General features: G+C 43.2%; 1 protein-coding gene across 2 annotated transcripts; it reads left to right on the forward strand.

Moving 5' to 3' along the window:
• Positions 1-8579: 8579 nt before the first annotated feature.
• Positions 8580-24409, forward strand: GTF3C6 (general transcription factor IIIC subunit 6). 2 transcript variants are annotated; one of them, XM_073579244.1, is made up of 7 exons: positions 8580-8780; positions 9312-9500; positions 18692-18772; positions 20027-20090; positions 20317-20361; positions 22264-22371; positions 22815-24409. In XM_073579244.1, the coding sequence occupies exons 2-7, from the start codon at positions 9414-9416 to the stop codon at positions 23147-23149; spliced, it is 720 nt and encodes a 239-aa protein (XP_073435345.1). In that variant the 5' UTR covers positions 8580-8780; positions 9312-9413; the 3' UTR covers positions 23150-24409. The 2 variants fall into 2 exon arrangements, with proteins under 2 accessions (XP_073435345.1, XP_073435344.1); XM_073579243.1 differs by lacking the exon at positions 8580-8780 and adding an exon at positions 8841-9006.
• The last annotated feature ends 1768 nt before the right edge of the window (positions 24410-26177 follow it).

Raw genomic sequence — 26177 nt, forward strand, 5'->3', positions numbered from 1 at the left:
AATGCTAGAGAGATCCTTCGTTGCTCCCAAGCATGACATCACACTCCCTAGGAGGAAGGTAATGCCACTGTGGCGACCGTACTCCTGGGGGCGCCACAAGTGCACTGAGGTCCAGCCACTGCTAGATGATTCTGCTGGTACATTGACCCAGACCACTACATTCCCCTCGCACTCTACACAGCCTGGATGTGACCCAGATGAAACTCAGGTTACCCTTCCCATATACTGTACCACCTTACACGGTGACAAAAAGGAAGGTGCAGCTGAAAGTGCAGGTTCGGCCCACCCGCCGTCAGACACACCGCCATACTATGAGGGGCCCTGTGCCAGTGCCGTCGCCAACGAGTGGGCCCCCCCTGCTTGCTCTGGATCACAGCACTTGCAAAGTTGAAATACTTACCTCTCCCTGCTACACCGCCATGACGTCTTCCGCGTTTCCTGACAGTGATATTCTGATCAGAGAGCGCAATGACATCACGTCTGTATGCCCAGACTAGTACAGGGATTCCCTAGCGAGGAGACTTATTTGAGACTTATTTAATTGTTTTCAATGTTGGGACAGCAATTTTTGGGGAGCACTATACTCTGGAGAATGATATATGGGGCCCACCATACACTGGAGCATTCCAAAGGTGGACATCAGACACTGGAGCAGCATTTACAGGGCCCATTATACACTAGAGCATTAGAAATGGGGCCCATTATATATAGAGCATTATTTGGGCCCATAAGACAGTGCAGCTTCATCCTTGGGGACCAACATATACTGTAGCATTATGTGGAGCTCATCATATACTGTTTCAAACATTATATGGGACCAATGATTCTGTATGGTGAAATATATGGGCCTCATTACTCTGTATAGCGCACTATGCGGTGGCCATAATACTGTATGGAGTAAGATACTGTCCGTTTTTGGAGATATTGGAGAATTTAAAATGGATATCAGTCATGAGATGTAAAAAGTGAAGTATTTTTCATTGTACTATACCGCTATTTCTCTGCCGTATCGGAGCATCATGAGTTGTGGTATGTGTTAAAGGGGCGCTCTTTGGCCCAGGGCACATGAAAACCTGGAGCCAGCCCTACCCCCCCCACAAATTTAGCCAAATAATCCCCATTTTTCAGTGCGTAACTAGTATTATGAGGTAAATTAAGGTTGAAAAGCTTCAGTAATAAGATTTGATGTTTTTGGCATTCAAATGGGCACTGTAGGTGTGTTTCCTGGCCTCCACTCCCTGCCGACTTTGCTTCCCCATTGACTTGCATTGGGTTTCGTGTTTCAGTCGGCCTTCGACTTTTCACAAAAATCGGCCGATTTTGTTCGACCCGACATTTGCGAAAGTCGGGTTTCATGAAACCCGACTCGACCCAAAAAAAGGCAAAGTCGCTCAACTCTAGTCAACATGCATGTGTATCAACTCAAACCAAGCTCAATTTTTGTGTTTTTTCTTTGTATTTTTGTATTCTGTGCAAGCTGGGGTGTGGCCTCCCTCTCCTGAGCTGGAAATTATATATAAGGCTTCCCCAGACTGGTGTCTACTGTTTGGGACCCAGTCCTTTTGTCTGCCCTTGTTCACACATTGAGGTCAACTTTGACACAAGGTAAGTTTTTAATATTACACAATGTAGGACTATCCCGAACAGAGTTACCATGTCATGGTGGGATGGCTTTCATGCTATTTTTTATCAAAATCAGTATTACTAAAAACTCTATTATTTAGATTTTTGTTTTTACTTATTCAGTTACAGCAGGGTTTTTGCTCATTTTGTCTTTTGTAGGTTTTATGTTTTATGGCCAATGTCAACATGCATTTATGTGCTGTATGTGTATCAACTCAAACCAAGCTCAATTTTTGTGTTTTTTCTATATAATCACCAGTTGGCAGCTGTCCCCAAATCGCATAATGCACCACGGCAGTGCCACTTGCTGAATACAGTACAGCAGCACAGCCAAAAGTCAGACTCCGCCCACACATGTCACATAATAATAATCTTTATTTATATAGCGCCAACATATTCCGCAGCGCTTTACAGTTTAACAGTTTCAAAACACAAGTCATAAGTAGCAACGTTAACAATACAATAATTAAAGCAAAATAAGACGAAATAAGACGACCCTGCTCGTGAGAGCTTACAATCTACAATGAGGTGGGGGAGATACAAAGTACAGGTGTGTATTTACAATGGTGTATTTACAATGAAGGTCCAGCCATCTTGAGGGAGTGAAGGATGGATGGAGATAGTGAATGGGCTACACAGGCACACTTACACATAGAATGACTTTGATTAATGAACATGATAGGCTGCTCTGAACAAATGTGTTTTGAGGGAGCGCCTAAAACTATGCAAATTGTGGTTAGTCCTAATTTCTTGGGGTAGAGCATTCCAGAGGATAGGTCACATGGTCCTGACATCATCACAGGTCCTTCAGCCCAGCTGCCATTAGTGGTAATGAGGCTTGGAATGCAGACAGGAAGTTTAAGATCCCATCAGACACCTTCCTCCTAGGCGTGCGGTGTGGGTAGGAGTCGGGCAGGGTGGTAGCGGTGCCTGCTGCAGTGTGGGCAGCAATGACCTTCCTGTGTTCATCCAGTAGTGATCTGCAGAGCAGCGACTGGCAGTCTGCAGAGTATGGGAGATGGGGGGAGCGTGCTGCTCCTGCTCCTACTGCTGGGATGATTACAGCAGGAGAACTTATATAGTCACACACACATACATGTATACATATTACATGAGAGGTTGGTAACTTAGCGGATTACAGACCCCAAAACTGCCAACACAACTAGAATTAGCCGTGGGACGTACCTACGATGCCCTAGACGCCTCGGCACAGCCAAAGAATTAACTAAGCCTAAAGAGAGAAAGGGGAAAGCTAAACTGCCCCAAAGGAATAGATATCCCCCAAACATATATTGCTGGTGAGACAAGATGAGGCACAAAACACAGGCAGAAAATAAAGTAAGCAAATGATGGGGCCCAAACTGTCTAGATAGAACAGGACAGGAAAGGATACTGTCTGCATTCACTCAAAAAACCCTAAGAAAAAATCCAACACGTCTGATATGCAAAAATATTGAGGCCACACGACCTCTCCCCCACTAAATCAGAACTCTGGTGTGAACTGGACGCAAAACAAAAGATACTGATATAACAGGGGATTAGAAATACTGAAAAGACTGACATGAGCTGTGGCATATATAACAGAGTCCAGCACGGCTCCCAGCAGGGAACAAGGCTGAACTCACACCAGCAGAGCAAAAATCAGAGAAAAGCAAAAAATGGATCAAATTCAAAAAGATTCAAGCAGACAAATAACTTATCTGAAAGATGGAGGACAAAGCAGGAGGCAAGCAGACTTCCAAAATGCTCAGGAAGAAAACCAAATCACCGGCAACAACTGAGGGAAGGTTGCTCACTTAAATCTCTCGAGTCTGTAACACCTGACCTCCAATCATCCTCCTCAGGTGATTGACTTCTGTCAGCCAGAGCAGCTCCATTACCAGCAGCAACCACCAGAGGGAGCCCAAACTCAGAAGCCAGGTCAAAAGTGTTCACAACAGGAAACTATGTAACTAAGGATGGTGTTATACAGAATTAGCGAGTACACTATATTCTAAGGGACTGTGTTAGACATAGTGAGTACACTATACACTAAGGGACTGTGTTGGACATAATCAGTACACTATATAAAGTACTAAGGGACTGTGTTAGACATAGTAAGCGATAATAACGTCTTCCTCCACCTCCCCCTGTTCCTAAGGACATTATAAGTCCCCCTTCCTTCCATCCCAATCCCCCACACCTCATTGTCCTCCTCCCCTCACTTCCCATTATTGTCCTCTCCCCCATCTCATTAATGCCCTCTTCACCACCTCCATCATTTTCTTTCCCCCCACCACTCTTTGCTTTCTCCCCCACCACTCCCATCATTGCCCATTCCACCACCTCCATCATTTCCTCCTCCTCCACCACCCCCATTATTGCCCTTTCCACCACCACCATTGCATTCTCCCCACCACCCCATCATCATTTTTTCCCCCACCACCCATAATTGCCCTCTCCATCGCCCCCATCATTGCCTTCTCCCCATCACTGCCTTCTCCATCACCCCATCATTGCCTTCTCCCCATCACCCCCATCATTTCCTTCTCCATCACCCCATCACTGCCTTCTCCCCATCACTCCCATCATTGCCTTCTCCCCATCACTGCCTTCTGCATCACCCCATCATTGCCTTCTCCATCACCCCATCATTGCCTTCTCCCCATCACTCCCATCATTGCCTGCTCACCCATCACTCCCATCATTGCCTTCTCCCCTTCACTCCCATCATTGCCTTCTCCCCTTCACTCCCATCATTGTCTTCTCCATCACTGCCATCATTGCCTGCTCCATCAGCCCATCATTGCTCTCTCCCTATCACTCCCTTCTCCCCATCATTCCCATGATCCTATCAATGCCTTCTCTCCATCACCCCCATCATGGCCTTCTCCCAATACCACATCATGGTCTTCTCTCCCCATCACAGCCTTCTCCTCATGTCCTCATCTCCTCCAGGGCCAGGCTCCACCTACACACACACAGACATACGCACATACATATACACACACACGTTGACACACACACACCACCTCTCTCCTCTCACCTGTCCGCAGCATCGCCCGCGCTTCCTGTCTCTGACACAGCAGCGGCCGCTGAATGATGACGTCATTCAGCAGCGCTGCTCTCTGTGTCAGAGACAGGAAGCGCGGGCGGCGGGCAGGAAGCAGGATGGATCCTTGCAGCTCCGCTCCTGCAATTTTCTCTTGCAGGCAGCGGAGCTGCTTGGATCGCTCTCTGCCGGCCGCTGCACATGCGGGCAATCGCCCTCATCATTAGCCGCCTTGCAGGGTCCCCTGGAGGCTCTGGGCCCCGATACAGTCGCACTGGTTGAACCGGCAGTATTATTATTATTATTTATTTATATAGCACCATTGATTCCATGGTGCTGTACATGAGAAGGGGTTACATACAAATTACAGATATCACTTACAGTAAACAAACTAACAATGACAGACTGATACAGAGGGGAGAGGATCCTGCCCTTTTGGGCTTACATGCTACAGGATGGTGGGGAAGGAGACAGTAGGTTGGTGGGTTGCAGCAGTTCCGGTGTTGGTTGAGGTGATATCATCGGTAGTGGTGAGAGAGAAGGAGGTAGCGGGGTCATTGCAGGCTGTAGGCTTTCTTGCAGTATGTCCGACCATGATTCTCTGAGCTTCATAGGTGGGGAATGAACATGAAATATATGTTGATAATACAACAATGAACACATATCCCATATAATCAGGTGTATATTATATTCCCTGATATTTATAGGTGGGAAATGAACATGAAATATATGTAGATAATAGAGCAATGAACACATATCCCATATAAACAGGTGTATGTTATATTCCCTGTGAGACCGCTACGTCATCAGACGTCATTCGCGCAATGCATCCCTGGGAACGGAAGTTGCTGGCAGCACTACATGCACCGCTAAGGACTCCGGGGGATGACAGAGGGTAAGTATATCCCTATTTTCTATTTTAATTCTATTTTGACAGGAATAGCCGAGACCCCAGAGAACATGAATCGGTTGTTTTTTACCGACCCCTGCTTTTGCGATCGCCGTTATTAACCCTATAACGGCGACCGCAAAAAAAAAAAAAGCCGCGATTTTACATTTAATTTCTCTCTCCTCTGATGTGATCGCACATCAGAGGAGAGGGAAATAGGGCAGTGCGCCCGCCGGGAATCTGCCGGCTCCAGCTGGCAGATTCCATTCATTATTTTGATCACTATGATAAACGATCATAGTGATCAAAATAAAAAAAATAGTACATAACCCCCCGTTTATCACTCCCTTATATAGGCCAATATAATGAAATAAAGAAAATATTTTTTTTTTCAGTTTTCCATTAGGGTTAGGGTTAGGGTTGGGCTAGGGTTAGGCTTGTGCTAGGGCTGGGCTAGGGCTCGGGTCACGACTAGGGTTAGAATTAGGGTTAGGGCGAACTAGAATTAGGGTTAGAATTGGGATTAGGGTTAGGGTTGGGATTAGGGTTAGGGGTGTGTTGGGGTTAGGGTTGGAGCAAGAATTGAGGGGTTTCCACTATTTGCCAACTTTGGGGGTCTAAAAATTGGGGTCTAAAAAATCACTTTTGTGGAAATAAAAAAAGACTTTTTATTTTCACGGCTCTGCGTTTATAAACTTTTGTGAAGCGCTTGGGGGTTCAAAGTGCTCACCACACATCTAGATAAGTTCCTTAGGGGGTCTAATTTCCAAAATGGGATCACTTGTGGGGGATTTCCACTATTTAGGCCCATCAGGGGCTCTGCAAGCGCAACATGATGCCCGCAGACCATTCCATCAAAGTCTGCATTCCAAAATGGCACTCCTTCCCTTCCGAGCTCACCCATGAGCCCAAACAGTGGTTCCCCCCCACATATGGGGTATCGGCGTACTCAGGACAAATCGCATAACAACTGTGCGGGTATGATTTCTCCTGTTACCCTTGTAAAAATAAAAATTTGGGGGCGAAAAGATCATTTTTGTGGAAAAAAATGGATTTTTTATTTTCACGGCTCTACGTTATAAACTTCTGTGAAGCACTTGAAGGTTCAAAGTGCTCACCACACATCTAGATAAGTTCCTTAATGGGTCTAGTTTCCAAAATGGGGTCACTTGTGGGGGGTTTCCACTGTTTAGGCCCATCAGGGGCTCTGCAAGCGCAACATGATGCCCGCAGACCATTCCATCAAAGTCTGCATTCCAAAATGGCACTCCTTCCCTTCCGAGCTCTCCCATGCGCCCAAACAGTGGTTCCCCCCCACATATGGGGTATCGGCGTACTCAGGACAAATCGCATAACAACTGTGCGGGTATGATTTCTCCTGTTACCCTTGTAAAAAATAAAAATTTGGGGGCGAAAAGATCATTTTTGTGGAAAAAAATAGATTTCTTATTTTCACGGCTCTACGTTATAAACTTCTGTGAAGCCCTTGGGGGTTCAAAGTGCTCACCACACATCTAGATAAGTTCCTTAATGGGTCTAGTTTCCAAAATGGGGTCACTTGTTGGAGGTTTCAACTGTTTAGGCACATTAAGGGCTCTCCGAACGCAACATGGCATCCGATCTCAATTCCAGCCAATTCTGCGTTGAAAAAGTCAAACGGCGCTCCATCCCTTGCGAGCTCTGCCGTGTGCTGAAATAGTGGTTTACCCCCACATATAGGGTATCAGCGTATTCAGGAGAAATTGTACAACAAATTTTGTGGTTTTCTCTTTTAACACTTGTGAAAATAAAAAAAATTGGTTCTGAAGTAAATTTTTTGCAAAAAAAAGTTAAATGTTAATTTTTTCCTTCCACATTGCTTTAGTTCCTGTGAAGCACTTAAAGGGTTAATAAACTTCTTGAATGTGGTTTTGAGCACCTTGAGGGGTCTAGTGTTTAGAATGGTGCCACTTATAGGTATTTTCTGTCATGTACACCCCTCAAAATGACTTTAAATATGATGTGATCCCTAAAAAAAATGGTTTGGTAAATTTTGTTGTAAAAATGAGAAATCGCTGGTCAACTTTTAACCCTTATAACTTCCTAACGAAAAAAAATGTTGCTTCCAAAATTGTGCTGATGTAAAGTAGACATGTGGGAAATGTTATTTATTAAGAAATTTGTGTGACACAGCTCTCTGATTTGAGGGCATACAAATTTAAAGTTTTAAAATTGCAAAATTTTCAAAATTTTCGCCATATTTCCGTTTTTTTCATAAATAAACACAAGACTTATCGAAGAAATTTTACCACTAACATGAAGTACAATATGTCACGAAAAAAAAATCTTAGAATCAGCGGGATCCATTAAAGCGTTCCAGAGTTATAACCTCATAAAGGGACAGTGGTCAGAATTGTAAAAATTGGCCTGGTCATTAAGCTGCAAACTGGCTCTGTCGCTAAGGGGTTAAAAAACACAGTGTGGGGACACAGACTTAAACTGTAAAGAGCTGCGGAATATGTTGGCGCTATATAAAGGTTATTATCTACATATATTCCATGTTCATTCAATGGCCAAGTTGCAGAAGAAATCTATAATACCTCTCCGTATTTTTGGACCTATAAATTATTCTGTTCATTCTTTTTACTTATTCCTTTTCTTCATTCTTTTTAGCACGTCCCTGGAAAACGTTTGTGCTGAAAACGCACAATTGTTAAACTAATAATATCTGTGGAAAAAAAAACTCGAGGCCACAATAGCAGATATTAAAAAAACAAAACATAGAATAGACTTAAACATGGCACAAATTAAAAGCCAATGAAAAACTGAAAACCTCCAAAAACCAGGCAAAAAATGCAGAAATGCAATAAATTATGAATCTAGCTTTGGCCACGTCCAGTATTTGGTCAGTATTTTACCTCAGCATTTGTAAGACAAAACCAGGAGCGGGTGATAAATCCAGAAGTGCTGACGTCACTGACGTGTTCCGTTACCTGTGACTGTTCCACTCCTGACACTGAGGTAAAATCCTGAGAGGGTGAACGTGTCAGGACGGCTGGGGGCAACGTATACATCAGTGATGGGGCACACACCACCGGGAGCAGAAAGCTGCACGTCACCTACTGCCAGGCCACATAGCAGCACGGAGCAGTGAGCACGCAGCAGCAGCAGCTCCTCCCACACACAGGACTCATCACGTGATGATGACATCACCGAAGGTCCTTCAGCATCCTGGTAGTAGTCACCCTCTGCCTCACGGTAGGTGTGTGATGTGTGACTGGCTGCACCACATGTCCCAGTATAAAGCCCCAGTGCTGCAGCATAGCCGCCATACTCCTGTGCTGGGCGCTCTCCTATTATCCTGATGAGACCCCACTCTGTGACATCTGCACGGTGACGGTGTCCTGCGTATCCGTCCATGTACAATGCAGATTCCTATACCCAGCACCCGACACCACGGTCCTGACCCCGGACACACGTTCAGGTTGTCGGCTCTGTTTAACCTTGTTAAAACTTTTTATGTTTCTAATGTTTGCGCTCTTTGGTTTTTCTTCCCCTTTTTTCAAGATTTATAACTTTTTTTTTAAGTTTCTGTCTACATCTTTATGGGTCGTGTTGTCATTTTGATTGGCGCCGTCCAAGGGGGTGAAATGGTGAAGAAGCTGCAGTTCCACCATTGTTTTCTGCATTCGTTTTCATGGTGACCATTGTACAGTAAGATACCTGGTCATGTAGTTTTCCTGCTCGACAATAACAAGCTTGTATGTTTTCCCCATGTCTTGCATTCAGCCCTATCTACAGACATCTATCGTAGGCCAGGACGCGGCAGCTGCTGCCCCCCCGGTGTTGTGAGTCCCCCAACTACAAGGTATAAACCCTCAGCAATCCATCATGGCTTCCAACACACTGCCTCCATCTCTTCAGCCAAACCCCGCTGCTGTCAGTGAGTGCGCACTTGATGATGATGAGGAGGAAGAGGTAAATAAGAAAAACACATGTATTTGTCATATATACAACGTATGTTATCTTGTTTATCAAGATTGCTTTGTTCTTGGCATGATTAGAGCAGAGAAAAAATGGCCAAAAATCCCGACCCTGGTAATGACATCAGTGGGAACATAGTGAATCCATGTCCTAGTGTTGTTATCCAGGGAGATACCATGTGTGCAAAGCCTTAGTCTGATAGAGCCTGTGCAACACTCACTAAGGCCTCATTCAGATGTCTCTGATTCTTCAATCTAATATATAAAGCTGAATGAGGTTAAAATTTTGCCTCACAGCATAGCCTAGGACACTCTCGGGGTCCAGACGTGTGACTGTGCCAAATTTTGTGGCTGTAGCTGTGACGGTGCAGATGCCAATCACACACACACACACACACACACACACACACACACACACACACACCTTTATATATTAGATTTCCGCTATTTCAGTGTGAGCAATTTTTCCTTCTGCAAGGGGCTCGTTACTAGCTTAGAAATGAAATAAGCTGTTAATTAATTTGCGCATAACTATGCAAATGATTGCTACCCATGCCTAGGAACTAAATGGGGGTTTACACCACTTTTTAAAAACTTACCAGAAGAAAGGGATTTTTATAAAATAAGGAAATTAATTACTTAGTCCTCCAAACCTCCGCCGCTCCAGCACAACTTTGGTTGTCTAAAGCCTGTTTCACACTTCAGTTTTTTGTGCCAGTCAAAATCCGCCAAAATGGCGGAAAGCGGATCCGTTGCTAAACTGATGTGAACGAATGCCACCGGACCGTTTTTTTTGACGGATCCGATGAATGAAGAATTTTAAAGGAACGGTAGCCCGGGGGGGAGAGAGAATGAGAGAGAGAGAGAATTTTTCTGTCTGCCAGAAATGATTTCAGGGTTAAATTTCCGGCTGACTTCCTTCCTCCGGGCATGCGCACTCTAAAATGCGGATCCTGCTGGAAAAAAAGCGTTGCATGGTCCGTCCGGGCATGTCGGCGGACGCAAAAAAACAGATCCAACGGATGGCCATCCGTCAAGATCCGCCGGTAATGCATCTCAATGGGGAAAAAAACGGATCCGCCAAAAAAAATGGCGAATCTGTTTTTTTTTGAAAACCGGCGGATTTTGACTTATGGTCAAAAACGTAAGTGTGAAACAGGCCTAAGTGGGCAATAGAAGTGATGGTGTCTGGTCCGTTCAGTCATCTGACAACTGAAGACACTGGTTTATTTCTCAACACACCACACACCGTGTGCAGAATTATTAGGCAAATTGTATTGAAGAGGACTCTTTTTTTTTTTTTTTTTCTTTTTTTTTTTAAATTTGTTTATTGAACCAAAGACAGGGTATACAATATGCAAACTGGCAATGATGAAAATACCATATAACACATATACATTCCACAGAGCATTAATGTCAATCAGTGTATGTATACCAGTTGTGTATAGAATAAAACATACTGTCAATTGTCTTACAATAGTCTGTGTGTTATTATTCAAATAATAATGCCTGCCAAACCTCTAAACCATTACTACTACTACTACAAAACAACTATTTGCAGCCTATGTCTATATAATTAGCTCTTTATCATGCGATATCTCTGTCCTACAGCGTGAGATGAGAGGAATTCTACCTCTCCCATATCTTCTCAAATTTACTCGGGCACCCTCTGTTTTGGTACAGCGTACGCTCGTATGGTATAATCGAATTCACCAATTCTATCCAGGCCCTAAGGGAGGGATCCAAACCCCCCATCCACCGTAGTTCCAGTACCTTCCGTGCCATAAACAATGTCTCCCACAAGAAAATCCCCGTATAATGTCCCCATGTCTCATCATCCCACACCCCAACACAGACAAACCAATGGCTCAAGGGGAACAGGAATCTGTACCAGGGAGGTTAATAATGACGTCACCTCTTTCCAGTAGTGTGCTATAATTGGACATTGCCAAATCATGTGAATAAAATCTGCATCTGATGTATGACATCTCAGACACTCTGAAGATTGGAAGCGGCCCATCTTAAAAAGTCGAGTCGGAGTCAAATATGATTGGTTTATAATATAAAGTTGTATCATTCTATTGTTGATTGACGGAGACACCTTAGTTGGTGACTCCAGGATTTTCTCCCACTCCTCTCCCCGTGTATCAGGGATAAGCCTTTCCCGTTTCCCCCTAACCAAGCATGTGACAGATTCTGTCCCCAGTGATAGCATGTGTGTATACAGAGAGGAGATGAGACCCTGGGGACCTTGTGATTTAAGAATGCCTATCAAGGGTAGAGACGAAATAGCATTATTCATACCGACATATCTCATGTGCGATTGAAAGGCTGATCTTAATTGCAAATATCGGAAGAATTGCGACCTCGGGACATCACACCTAGCTTGTAATTGTTCAAAAGAAAATAGTGTACCACATTCATATATATCCCCTATCGTAGAGACATTGCACTGAGGCCAGAATTCAGCAGATGGGTGGGCAAGCAGTGTCGGAAAATAACTATTATTCCACAAGGGCATTTCAGCTATGATATCACTAAATCCAACCACCCTCTTAATCTGTCTCCACACTAATCTTGCCAGACGAAGCATGGGTAGCAGACGTGGGACTTTTACTTTCTCCAATTCCAAAAACCTCAGTGGGCAATCAGCATGTGCGGCATGAAGCAGATGGCTCTCGTAGTTAGGAAGATGATCACCGGGCATCCACTTATTTATAGCTCTGGCCTGGCTCGCCAGATAATACAGAAAAAAAATCCGGTGCTACCCCCCCTTTTTTTTGACCTTTGTAGGGTGGATAGCTCGAGCTTTGGCCTGGTTTTCCCCCATATAAAAGTTAAATTAGTGAAGAAAGCCTTAGGCACCACCACAGCACTATGTTGGAGAAAATAGCTGATCTTGGGGAGTAGTATCATTTTAATTAAATTAATGCGTCCAGCTACAGACAGCGGGAGTTTGCTCCTGTTCGCAAATTTGACTTTAACCATCTCTAATGATGGATATATATTAAGTTGCAGATCAAGCGTGCTGGATTGAGAAATATGAACACCCAGATATTTAAAATGTGGTACAATAGGCAGCAAGGAGAGAGTCCCAAGTTGCGGCATAGGGGCATGAGGAAGAGGCATCAGAGCAGACTTCTCCCAATTTAAATACAGGCCGGAATATCTACTGAATTCGTTTATAGTGGCAATCACCCCCGTCAGCGTCTCCTCCGCCCTATCCATAAATATTTTCATGTCATCAGCATATAGGCCTATGGTATCCACCCGATCTGCTATCTCTATACGCATAATATTAGGGGAAGTTCTCATGCGAATTGCCAAAGCCTCTATTGCAAGAGCAAAGAGGGCCGGGGAAAGGGGACAGCCCCTGAAGAGTCCCCCTGTGCAAAGAAAAAGACTCGGAAGTGGAACCATTTACAATGACACGGGCCTTAGGTTTCATATACAATGTATTAACCCATTTTAAAAACCTATCCCCAAAACCATATTTCTGCAAGCATGCATGGAGGAAAGGCCACTCAAGGGAGTCAAAGGCCTTGGCTGCATCCAACGACGCCAATGCCCACCTATTGTCCGGCATCAGGGAACTATATTGGACCGCCGATTGAACCCGTCTAATATTAATGGACGTACTTTTACCAGACATAAAGCCAGTCTGGTCAGGATGTATAAGTTCCAAAATAATTGAATTTAGCCTAGTAGCCAAGATCTTCGTAAAAATTTTGTAATCCACATTTACTAAAGATATGGGGCGATAAGATCCACAGTCCAGAGGGCCCTTCCCTTCTTTCTTAAGCACTATTATATTAGCTTCATAGAAGGACTCCGGCATGACCCCCCCCCCCCCCCCAGATCCCCTGGAACACCGACAACAAAAGTGGCGCCGAAATCTCCCTGTATTTCCTGTAAAGCTCAATAGGAAACCCATCGGGCCCAGGGGCTCTCCCAGAGGCCATATCCCTCATGGCATCTTCTACCTCTTCCAAAGTGAACTCAGCGTCCATAAAGGCCCGCTGAGAAGCACTCAATGTGGGAAACGTTATATCTGATAGTCTAGACACCCCTGGCTACCAATATCATTTTTCGAACTGTACAGTGAGCTATAATAATCATGGAAACATCCCATTATTCCGTCGAGGACACCAATGTACCGTCTGAGCTGCGGATCTGTAATATTGTGTTAGTTGTATTTTGCTGCCGCACCAGATAGGCAACAAATTTACTAGACTGGTTTCCTAGTTCAAAGTAGGACTGGCGAGTAAAAAATAATTTACGTTTGGACTTGGAGTCTATATGTTGAGTATATAATCTTTGGACAGTCAACCACTCCACTCTATTACCACTAGTTTGAGTGGATATGTAAGCGGCCTCTGAATCTTTCAATCGTTGCTCTATTTCGTCATCCTCCCCCAACGTCACCCGTTTGACGTAGGAGATCGTAGAAGATAGGCAGCCCCTCAAGTACGCCTTAAGGGTGTCCCAAAATAAATTAATATTTCGGGGTGGGAGGACACGAAGACATGTAATTGGTCAGTTGTTCTGTCAGGTGACTTGATCAATTTCAGCCAGAAAGGGTTTAATTTCCATGTTGTCCTACCACCCGGCGGGCCATACCTGAGTTTAAGAATGATTGGGCTATGATCTGAAATCCCTCTACCTCCATGTTCAATACTATCCACCCACATTGCCAGACCACTAGATCCAAAAATGTAATCTATACGGGATAAGGAATGCCTAGTGGAGGAATGGCAAGTATACTCTCTTGTCTCTGGGTGACGCGTTCGCCATAGGTCTAACCATCCACTACCTTCTATAAACTGTGATAATTGGGATGTAGCTGCTGTCGGGGTCCCATCATCCAGTCTCAATCTGTCGAGGCGATTATTCATCACCAAATTAAAGGCCTCCATACAAATGACATCTGCGTCTGGGTAATTCAAAGCAAAACTCAGTGCTTTCTGGAGAATTGACGTACCCGCTGGAGGGGGATTATAAACACACAGAATAACATATTTCCTAGAGTTTATCAGTGCATATACGAATATGAAACGTCCTTCAGAGTCTCTCCGGGCCTCCCGGACCTCCCATCTAACGTCCTTGTGTATTAGTAATGAGACCCCCCCCCCTGGAGTAGCTGGTGTGAAATGCGTGTATAGACCACTGAACCCACGGTTTTTGTACACTCCGAGCTGTATCTCTGGTCAAGTGTGTCTCGACCAGAGCCACAATGTGAGGGTGAATGTGCCTGATTTGTGAAAATACTTTAACCTTTTTTCGGGGGTCTTGATACCCCTCACATTCCATGTCATGCATATTAAATCAGAACCCATCTTCACTTATCTGGGCATGTTGCGGAAAGGCGCCTAAGTAGAACTCAGAGACATCACATAAATAGCAAGACTTCCATTGACTGCAACTTCTACCTAAGTAACACTTAAAGCTAAAACTAAAGCTTTTGAAAAAAAGACAACAAAATATAAACCTAGCAACATAGGAGCAAAGTCCCGCGCCCCTATCAAAAAACAAACAAGGGGATACCATCACTGAACGCAGTGTCCGGTATTGTAGCTATCTGGGTGCCCGCCAGGAGAGCTTCGATTAGGCCTGCAATGAAAGGATCCAGATGAAAGTAGACACTCTAGGATTCCTTTGCAGGAGATCCTCTATGGGATCGCAGCCACTTGGTAGCCTCCGCTGGATCCGTGAAAAACACGGAGGAACCCCCGTGGACAACCCGAAGCCGAGCCGGAGAGATCATGGAGTATACAATGTTCCTTTCCCTGAGCCGCTTCTTGATGTCGATGAATTGCGCACGTTGCTTCTGGAGTTCCATGGAGAAATCCGGGAAGATTGAGATTACGGCGTTGTTGAACTTGATAGGACTCTTGTCGTGCGAGGCGTAGAATGGTGTCTCTATCTTTACAGTTGAGGAGACGTGCCAGGAAGGGTCTTGGTGGGGCTCCCGGAGGCAAAGGCTTGGTGGGTACCCTGTGGCCTCTCTCAGCGGCGAACACCGAGGAGAATTCATCTCCCAGAGAGGTCTTAAGCCAGCCTTCTAAGAATTGCTCAGGGTGCTGACCTTCAGAGCGTTCAGGCAGACCGATGACACGGATGTTATTCCGCCGCATTCTGTTTTCTAGGTCGTCTGCTTTTTGCCTCCCGGCGTTCGTAGATCCCGCTACCTTGGTTAACTTAGCCTCCATTGGCGTAATGGTGTCTTCCACCTGAGACACCCTTGTCTCCACCTCTGTGATACGCCCCCTCATGGCCTGCATATCATGACAGAGTCTCCCCACCTCAGTGTAGACATCCTCTATTTTACTCCGTCAGAGATGTCCTAGTGAGGGAGAGAGCCTGCATGAGCTGTTCAGATGCCTGTTTAAGATTCATTTCTTCCTGTTCGATCTCCTCTCCACTCCCTGAGGGACGATTTTTACGCTGAGATTGTGAGGGGGCATTTCGTAGAGTACCTGCACTCTCAGAAAGGTCGGGTCTGACAAACTCCTTCAATTTTTCTGCTGCCGTCGATCCTTTAGATCGGTTCATGATTAAGAACCGTAAAATACCCTGGTATAGCTGAAGTTATACAGTCCAAAAATCTTCCCGTTGCAGTTATATATATATATATATACACAGTAGGGACCACACTCATTAATTACAGCCTGGGAGCAGAGTTTATGTAAATGAAAACAGAATGTCACCAAGGCTCCTATGGCATGGGGGAGGGGGAGAAACATCTACCCCCAGAGACAGCAGCAATGGGAGGGGGAGCAGGTTCCCCACTGTAATGGCACTAGCAGGCCAGCGGTTCAGCTTAGAGAGAGGGAATTATGCAGGGCCCGTCTTTCAGGGCACTAACCGCACTCCTCTCAGATGTTGCAGGATATAGGTCGCTGTCCCTGCAACGCTGTAAACTGGAGGCCGCGCTCCCTTTGATAGAGCACGCGTTCAAGATGGCCGACCGCTCACCAGAGCCGTCCTGTGCCTCTCCTCAGAGCTCCCGGGGGGTCCCTACACCAGCGGACACCATGTGCTGCTACGTCCTAAGGTTAATACAGGCGGTAAGTGCAGGATATGTGGAGGATAAGTAGGAGCTCCCGCAGAGTGCGTCCTTCCCTCACCGCTACATAGCCACGCCCCCCAAGAGGATTCTTTTTATTATTGAATAACAACTATGTTCTCAATCAACCCAAAAGACTCGTAGAGATGAAAGCTTAATATTTTTGGAAGTTGGAGTGGGTTTTTTTTAGATTTGGCTATCTTAGGAGGATATCTGTTTTTTCAGGTAACTATTACAGTGCAGAATTATTAGGCAACTTAATAAAAACCAAATATATACCCATCTCACTTGTTTATTTTCACCAGGTAAACCAATATAACGACACAAAATTTAGAAATAAACATTTCTGACATTCAAAAAAAAAACAAAAAAAACAGTGACTTATATAGCCACCTTTCTTTATGATGACACTCAAAAGCCTTCCATCCATAGATTGTCAGTTGCTTGATCTGTTTATGATCGACATTGTGTGCAGCAGCCACCACAGCCTCCCAGACACTGTTCCGAGAGGTGTACTGTTTTCCCTCCTTGTAGATATCACAGTTTATGAGGGACCACAGGTTCTCTATGGGGTTCAGATCAGGTGAACAAGGGGGCCATGTCATTATTTTTTCTTCTTTTGGACCTTTACTGGCCAGCCACGCTGTGGAGTATTTGGATGCATGTGATGGAGCATTGTCCTGCATGAAAATAATTTTTCTTAAACGATACTGACTTCTTCCTGTACCACTGCTTGAAGAAGGTGTCTTTCAGAAACTGGCAGTAGGTCTGGGAGTTGAGCTTCACTCCATCCTCAACCCGAAAAGGTCCCACAAGTTTATCTTTGAAGATACCAGCCCATACCTGTACCCCACCTCCACCTTGCTGACGTCTGAGTCAGAGTGAAGCTCTCTGCCCTTTACTGATCCAGCCTTGGGCCCATCAAGAGTCACTCTCATTTCATCAGTCCATAAAACATTAGAAAAATAAGTCTTAAGATATTTCTTGGCCCAGTCTTGACGTTTTATCTTATGTTTCTTGTTGAAAGGTGGTCGTTTTCCAGCCTTCCTTAGCTTGGCCATGTCCCTGAGTATGGCACACCTTGTGCTTTTTGATGCTCTAGTAGCGTTGCAGCTCTGAAATATGGCAAAACTGGGGCAAATGGCATCTTGGCAGCTTCATGCTTGATTTTCCTCAATTCATGGTCAGTTATTTTGCGCCTTTTTTCATCAAAACGCTTCTTGCGACCCTGTTGGATATTTGCCATGAAACGCTTGATTGTTCAGTGATCACGCTTCAAAAATTTGGCAATTTCAAGACTACTGCATCCCTCTGCAAGACATCTCACAATTTTTGACTTTTCAGAGTCTGTCAAATCTTTCTTCGGACCCATTCTGCCAAAGGAAAGGAAGTTACCTAATAATTAAGCACACCTTATATAGGGTGTTGATGTCATTAGACCACACCCCACCTCATTACAGAGATGCAAATCACCTGATTTACATAATTGGCAGTTGGCTTTCAAGCCTATACAGCTTGGAGTAGGACAACATGTATAAAAAGGATGTGATAAAAATACTCATTTGCCTAATAATTTTGCACCCAGTGTATTTAGTATAGAAATAGGTCCACTGAACTATTAGTCCAAACAGCAGAAATAAATATTGTGACAGCTCACAAGCATCCACAAACTCAAAGTTCTGAGCCATTAAGGGAGCACCCCATCTTCTTTGCAGTGATTGATGGTGGCTGTCCATACATGTAGATACACAGGGGCCCATCAGCCACTGGTAAGAGGCCAGAGCAACTTACAGTATAAATAGCTGTATTTTTATTATGTGTCTGTCATCCTCACAATATATAAAACAGGGCAGCATGGTGTGATTGCAGATTTCCTTTTGGCAGGTTTGTTTTGTTTTTTCCTTTCTACTAAACTGATGATTAAAATATGTGAAATGAGTAAGATCTAAAACGGAACCATCCACTCCTAGCTTAGGTTTAAAAACAATGATATTCAAAAAATGCACCTTTTGCTGAATGGAAAACTGTGTGTGCTTCTAGCCCTAAGCTGGAATGGTTATCGGTTAGATTTTGTGTTTAGTTGATGGATTATAGAAGTGATATGGTTTCTTTCCTTTCAGGAACAGCTGGTCTTGGTGGAGTTAACAGGAATCATTGACTCTGACATTTTAGAAAAGTGCGGCGACAAGTGCAAAATTTTGGTAAAATGCAACTTTGATAATCTGATACAGTAGTTATTATTTAGTTTAACAATTTACAGAATGCCCAAAAATAAGGACGAGGCTTTTCCTTTTTATGGCCCAACATTTGAGCTATTTGAATGTCAGAGTATCGATGACGATAGCAGCAATGGCTTGTTTAGGAGAAACCACTAAAACTTTCCCTTATAGGCCAGTATTTGTAAGCCAAAATCAGGAGACGGACAATCAGAGGAAAAGTCTAATAGAAAAACGTCACCACTTCTGGATCTATCACCCACTCCTGGTTTTGGCTTACAAATTCTGACTAAATACTGATAGTGTGAACATGGCCTTAGGCTAGGGCTACAAGTGCCACATGACATTTAGATTGCAGTGTTGCAATGTGACATAGCATTTAATGACATTTTTTATGTTGTAATTTTGCAATTTGAGTCACAAATGTGTTGGATTTTAAGTTGCTTGTCACAAGTCGCATGTGATTCACTTTCTATATTCTTCAGTGTGACTTGACTGCGATCTGCCTGTTTGTGTTTTTTTTTTTTTTTTTTGTTTTATATACAGCAAAATTGTAGCTTCAAAATACACAACAGCGCGATGCAGACAAATCGCACAAATGTTTTTTGTTGCCTGACATGTTTGAGAATTGCTGCTACGTGACACGTCATTATGTAGTCTTGCCCTAGAGAAACTAAAAAATTCTGTGTACAGTAGTAATAGCGGGGACTAATAGCATAAGAAATGTTTATTTTCATCCTAGTAGCAGTCAGCATGAATCAGAGACTGGCTGCAGCATTTCAGAGAAAACGTACTGTGTTAGCAGACTAGTCTGAGGCCAGTCCCGCCAGCTTGGCACCACCTTGATTCTTTTGATTGACAGGTCCCTCCTTATATAGATGCATAAGGAGAGACCTGGCGGTCAACTGTATAGAGGGTGCTGGAGGCGAGCCTGGGATGCAGCCTTCCAGTGTAAAGCATACCTGCAACCGTGCAGCCACACTGATTCCTGCAGGATCTGATGACTGTGTCCCTTTAAATTAGTGATACAGCGCTATTTACACTTGCAGAGTAGCTTGATTTGTGTAAGTTTCTGGGAAAAATCTGACATATAACCAGTTAGATACCATGTTTACATGCAGATTGGTCTTTCCACTGGCCTCATGTTTATTGGCTAAAAGTTTCCCATAGTTTCTTAGAATAAAGCATAATTTACATATTTAAGCATAATGCTGATTTCTAATTTCCTTTTCCATCCAGGGAATAAATACAGAAAAGCCTTTGTTGCAAGTTGATAAATATGTGTTTGCAGGCGAGTATGAAGGTAAGGGGCTGGTGGGTATGCTGATCACACCCTTTGTACAGAAAACATAGAAACCTTGCTCTTCTTAAACATGTCATCGAGTTTTTAAGTATGTTCAAAAGTAGAGCCGTGCATTAGCTATTTATTCCCAGGCTTGCACGTTGGCTTACAATAAAAACAAGCCATCACCCAAAATATTAGGTGGTTAATACATAAACTATGGTGTTTTATTTTCTTTCTATTGTAGATGCACTGGGCACATGTGTGATCTTTGAAGAAATGCCAGATCAAGGTAAAGGCTTGGACTGATGGTATATTAGTGTTCTCGTCAACTATTATGAAACACTAGATAAATGATCGTGTTGTATCCACAGCGAGGCTGATCATTTTAAGGTGATTTTTATAAAACTTGTCATGGCAAATCATAAAGATTTATTTGCTAATTATGACAATATAAGACAAGGAACAAAATGCACATGTTTTATGTGGAACTTTTATTTCAGTTGAGTTCTGATAGATTTCAAAATTTCCAGTAATTTTGCAGCCAAAGCCACAACCAGTTGGGGGTGAACATCTGTTCAGGATCGCAAACCTCATTTCCACTTTGCAGATCTAGAAATATTAGTGAGATAGATACTTAATACAAAACTTTTAAGGTTCATGCCTGAAAACCATCTCTAGCCACTTAAGATCGGACCCAAATTGCATCAGTTACTATCAGGTGACTGCCATGTAAATCAGCCAGCACCTGCTCTGTACGAATCGAGCTTAGCTCCTGAGCCCACTTCACATATTGGTAGCACACAACTACTGGACATGTACGGAAGAGATCTCTAAGGGGTTAGAGAACTGATCACAATAACAGCCACTAATTGATTTCAGTAGACATTTTACACAACAGTGTCCCATCACCCATTGGGAATAGTAGCGCCAACCTCGCAGGAACAGAGTTGCTGTGGGAGGTGAGAATCCATTGGCTTTATTTTAATTGGGGTCCTGACTTGATTAAACAGGGTTTGTCCAGTAGTGTGCATCCTCTCTAATCCCAGGTAGGTATAACTCGTGCACTACCACAGTGCCCCACTCTTCCTCAGTCTTATATGGTTGTGCTTTATCAGTCGTTCAGATCTGTAAATAACTATATCCTTTTCTTTTATGGAAATCGGATGAAAAATAGACTTTTCATCAGCTTTTTCCTTTGCAAACAGTAGGATTGTGAACATGCCATAGACTATAATGGGTGCATGTTCTTATAGTAAAAAAACACTGATCAAACATGTATGACAAGAACAGATGTCTAAACGAGGCCTAACTTGTATCCCAATCATTGAAATCCCGGCTCTCAGCTAAGCAGTCAAATATTAGACTGAAATCGGGAATATCAAGAAATGAGAGCAAGTTATACCGAGTCCTTTCCCACAAACCTATCATTTTCTGCTGGCAGATTTTACATAAGACACAACCTTTGGGGGTAAATACCTGTTATTTATCTGCATTTTAGCACTAACCAATAAGGGCAGGCTTCCAAATAGAAGCTGAAAGTCAGCAGCATTCTCTAATGGGAATATGTGGTGCCTCTATACCATGGTTCCCCAACTCCGGTCCTCAAGAGCCTCCAACAGGTCTTGTTTTCAGGATTTCATTAGTATAGCCCACGTGATGGAATTATTGCCTGTGCAGGTACTGCAATTATCACCTGGGCCATACTAAGGAAATCCTATAAACATGAACTGTTGGTGACTCTTGAGGACTGGAGTTGGGGAACACACAGCTTTTCCTTTTCATGTTTGCTTCGCAAGTTCTCACCAAATAAATTTGTGAGTTGCCACCTCTGAGTGTGAATGAGAGTAAGGCTATGTACCCACGTATGCAGAAAATTCCTGACTGAAAACCTGACTCCTTTCCAGGAAACGCAAGTTTTTTGCGCGATTTTTGCGCGTTTTTATGCCTTTTTTTCCAGAGCGTCCCCAGTCTCATAGAAAATAGTTAGAAATGCCGATTTTTTTCCGCAACATTAATGCGCATGCTGCGTTTTTTTCGCGGAAAAAAACGCATCAATATGCACAAAAAGTGCAGAATTCATTAAAATGAATGCGATGCTTCTTGTAAGCTTTTTTTTAGCGTTTTTGCCGGTAAATGTGCACCCACCCTTATAGTAATACTACTGTTCTTATTTTGGTTATTCCATGCTCAGGAGATGGAGAAAGTACAAAACCCAAATTGAAGTACAAGTGCCACACAGTAAAGAAACTGAATATGACCAGAACCTTTCTGACCGAAAAGAAAGAAGGTGACGATGGAGGTAAGAATTTGGTTTTGAGTAATATGTTATACTGTCTATTTCCCACTGTATAGAGGAATGCTCAGTGATTATGTATTTGACGTGTGTGTATATATATATAATCCTGTAATATAAAATGTAAAATGAAGGGTGCCGGATATTCTCGATTATAGAAAAAATAGACTTGTGACGATGGAGCTGTGAGGACATCACATAACACTATACGTTGGTTCTCTTTGCTCAGCATCTTGTGCAGTTCAGTGCTTCTTGCTGTGATTTGGTGTCCTCATCACTAGCCCACTGAAAAAAAAGTTATGTTTTTATTGTTCCTTCCTTGTGAGTTCTTCCTTTTCCTGCTAAGGGGAGAATTATAGTATAATAAATTTTAAATTTTTTTTATTTCTTTTTTTCACATTTTTTCTCTGTGATGTGAGTGACTGTAACACTGGACACTTTATTTGCAGGTGGTAAGGTTGAGTGGTTCCAGATTAAAGATGATAATTCGGCTAATTGGCCGCAGATGATATGCAGCTTTGCCCAGGAAAACGAGGATGCAGGCGAGTCTCAAAGTGAAGAAGATGACCCTGGACAGTTGGATGTATCTAATGAGGAGGCTGGACATGTAGAGCAGTGCTGCTCTTCAGATGGGAAGCAGAATTCTTCTGATCCTGAAATAAGATCTTCCAAATCTGAGCACCTGGACACTGAGAAAGTTGAGAGTAACATAATGGTTACTGAGCAAGAAAGTCATTCAGCGGATAAAAATGGCTCTACTCAGCAAGATGATCAGACGTCTTGAAGTGATTAGATGGTGAAGAATGGAGACTTTCTAATTCACTGCACCAAATATCTTATGGTTAAAGGGATTGTCCAGTGAAAGCAAGTGATCACCTATCCAATGGTTAGGTAATAGGTTGGTGATAGGTGGAACCCGCACCAATTGGCAGATCAAGGAATTTATATCTCTGACGGAGCACCTTTATCCTCATTATAAAATAGGGCGACTGGTCACTGCCCGATCACTGCATCATTCATTCTCTATTGGGCTTCTGGAAATAGACGGATGGAGCGCACTGCAGCCACCATGGGAATGAGAGGCGCTCAGCTCGAGAATGCATATTTCTGCTCAATTCTAATGGGGATAAAAGTGTCCAGTTCTGTCGATCGTTACAGGTCTCAACAGTCAGACTTTTACCAATCAACAAGTTATCACCTATGAACTGGCGATAACTTGTTTTCACCCCACAACCTTTTATGTCTTTTGTCATTGACAAGCGTAATAGTTTGACCTTTTGCATGTCAAGCTAGACCTGATCCAGGCAAAATGTGCATAGAAGAATGTAGCCCTTGTCTTTTGTTACATGGACCAATTCTAAATGGTAAGTTTTCATTTGTATATTAAATGTCTATACTGTCGAAAGTTCAAAGTTATTCCCTTCATATGTAGATCTATAGTATTATTTTATGTGTCCAGCCACTCACTTTGGCGTCGGGAGATGAGCAAAGCTGGTGATGTTACGTCTCCATGTGCAGAATCAGCCGATATCGTGCACCAGTCCACTTCTAATGACTACGACAGGTGTATTTTTTTTTTTTTGCTGAAAAATGGAACCATTTCCGCAACGGATGTAGAAGGTTTTTCTATGATACAAGTTTTTTCCTTCTTTTGTTCATGCAGAGACACAGAGGGTGCACAGTTCTCCACGCTGGCTGTGCAAACTTTCAATAACCCTGACTCGCCTCTAGGTGGGGCTTCTGTACCTGTGAATTGCAGAAGCATGCTAAGATTATCAGGACTATAAAATCCTTGTGATGTGGCACTTTGGTCTATATTTTCCATCATTGAGTTCAGACAGGAATGTGCACGGTTTTCTTACCCATCCATTACTACTTCACTGGGTGGAAATTGAGATGAAAGCATTGTCCTGTTGCTTTACGTAAACCCATATGTTGTTCACAGTGAAATGTCTTGTGTGGATGAGAGATTCTGATATTTTGTAAAATGAGTATTTTGTATATCGTAATAATAAACCATTGCTTTATATGCAGTGTTTAATAATCTTGTGTATTTCCTTTTGACCCCAGGTCACCACTATATAAATCACGTGTGTGCATCAGAGGAAGAAATCGGACTGCTCACAAAGCGCCATGTCACATTTATAAGATCTCCAGGCTTGGCGGTGCTATTGTTCACTGTGATTTGCCATCTTTATACATTATAGACCTTTCACTGGCACTAGTTTAAAATGTACTTTCTTTTATTTAATATATAATCTTTAATATATAATCTATTATTCAACCCTTTAAATAAGTGCTGTTGTATTAACCCCCCCGAGCTTTTTTCGGTTTTGCATTTTCGTTTTTCGCTCCCCTCCTTCCCAGAGACATAACTTTTTTTATTTTTCTGTCAATATGGCCATGTGAGGGTTTATTTTTTGCGGGACGAGTTATACTTTTGAAGGACACCATTGGTTTTACCATGTCGTGTAGTAGAAAATGGGGAAAAAACTTAAAGTGCAGGGAAATTGCAAAAAAAGTGCAATCCCACACTTGTTTTTTGTTTGGCTTTTTGCTAGGTTTACTAAATGCTACAGCTGACCTGCCATTATGATTCTCCAGGTCATTACGAGTTCATAGACACCAAACATGTCTAGGTTCTTTTTTTATCTAAGTGGTGAAAAAAATGCCAAACTTTGCTAAAAAAAAAAAAAAAAAAAAATTGCACCATTTTCCGTTACTCGTAGCGTCTCCATTTTTCATGATCTCGGGTTGGGTGAGAGCTTATTTTTTGCGTGCCGAGCTGACGTTTTCATTGATACCATTTTGGTGAAGATACATTCTTTTGGTCGCCCGTTATTGCATTTTAATACAATGTCGCGGCGACCAAAAAAACGTAATTCTGGTTAATACTTATTTTATTGATCGAGCGATTCTGAAAGCGGCGATACCAAATATGTTTATATTTGTTTTTTTTATTGTTTTATTTTGAATAGGGCGAAAGGGGGGTGATTTAAACTTTTATATATTTTTAAAAACACTTTTCTTTAACTTTTGGCATGCTTCAATAATCTACATGGGAGACTAGAAGCTGCCATAGCCCGATCGACTCGCCTACATAGAGGCGATGCTTGGATCACCTCTATGTAGCTGAATTACACACTTGCTTTGAGCGCCAACCACTGGGTGGCGCTCATTGCAATCCAGCACTGACAACCATAGAGGTTTCCACGAGACCTCTGGTTGTCATGCCGATGACCCCTGATCATGTGACTGGGTCACCGGTGGGCGTATTTCCGGCGCAATTGCTGGAAGCGCCATTTAAATGCCACTGTCAGAGTTTGGCAGCGCCATTTAACTAGCCAATAGCTGCTGGCGAATTGCGATTCCGCCCGCGGCTATTGCGGGCACATGTCAGCTGTTCAAAACAACTGACATGTCCCGGAAAAGATGTTGGCTTACAGCTGGAGCCCACGTCAAAGCGGGGGATACAGACATCGGCGTAAATGTACGTCCGATGTCGGTAAGGGTTTAATGAAAAATTCCTACTAGTACACGCCGACCAACAGCTAAAGCCCCTCTGTATGCACAGGTAGTTACACGAGATACAGCAGGGGCACAATTATTAGTTTTCCTCTGCACAGCAACATTTTATTACTATTTAATACATCTAGTTGTGAAACTGCTAATTTTTCAATCTTCTGTCAATTAAACAGCAGTTTTGTTTATGGGACAATCCTTTTAATGACCTGACACTTATTTTTTTGTCTTAAATCTCATGAGGGGGTGTGTAAAGCAGGTTCAGGAGCTGAGCGGGGAAAACACCATAG

The sequence above is a fragment of the Dendrobates tinctorius genome, unplaced genomic scaffold (assembly GCF_039654945.1).
Source record: "Dendrobates tinctorius isolate UK_male_01 unplaced genomic scaffold, ASM3965494v1 ptg000062l, whole genome shotgun sequence".
NCBI classification, from domain to species: Eukaryota; Metazoa; Chordata; class Amphibia; order Anura; family Dendrobatidae; genus Dendrobates; species Dendrobates tinctorius.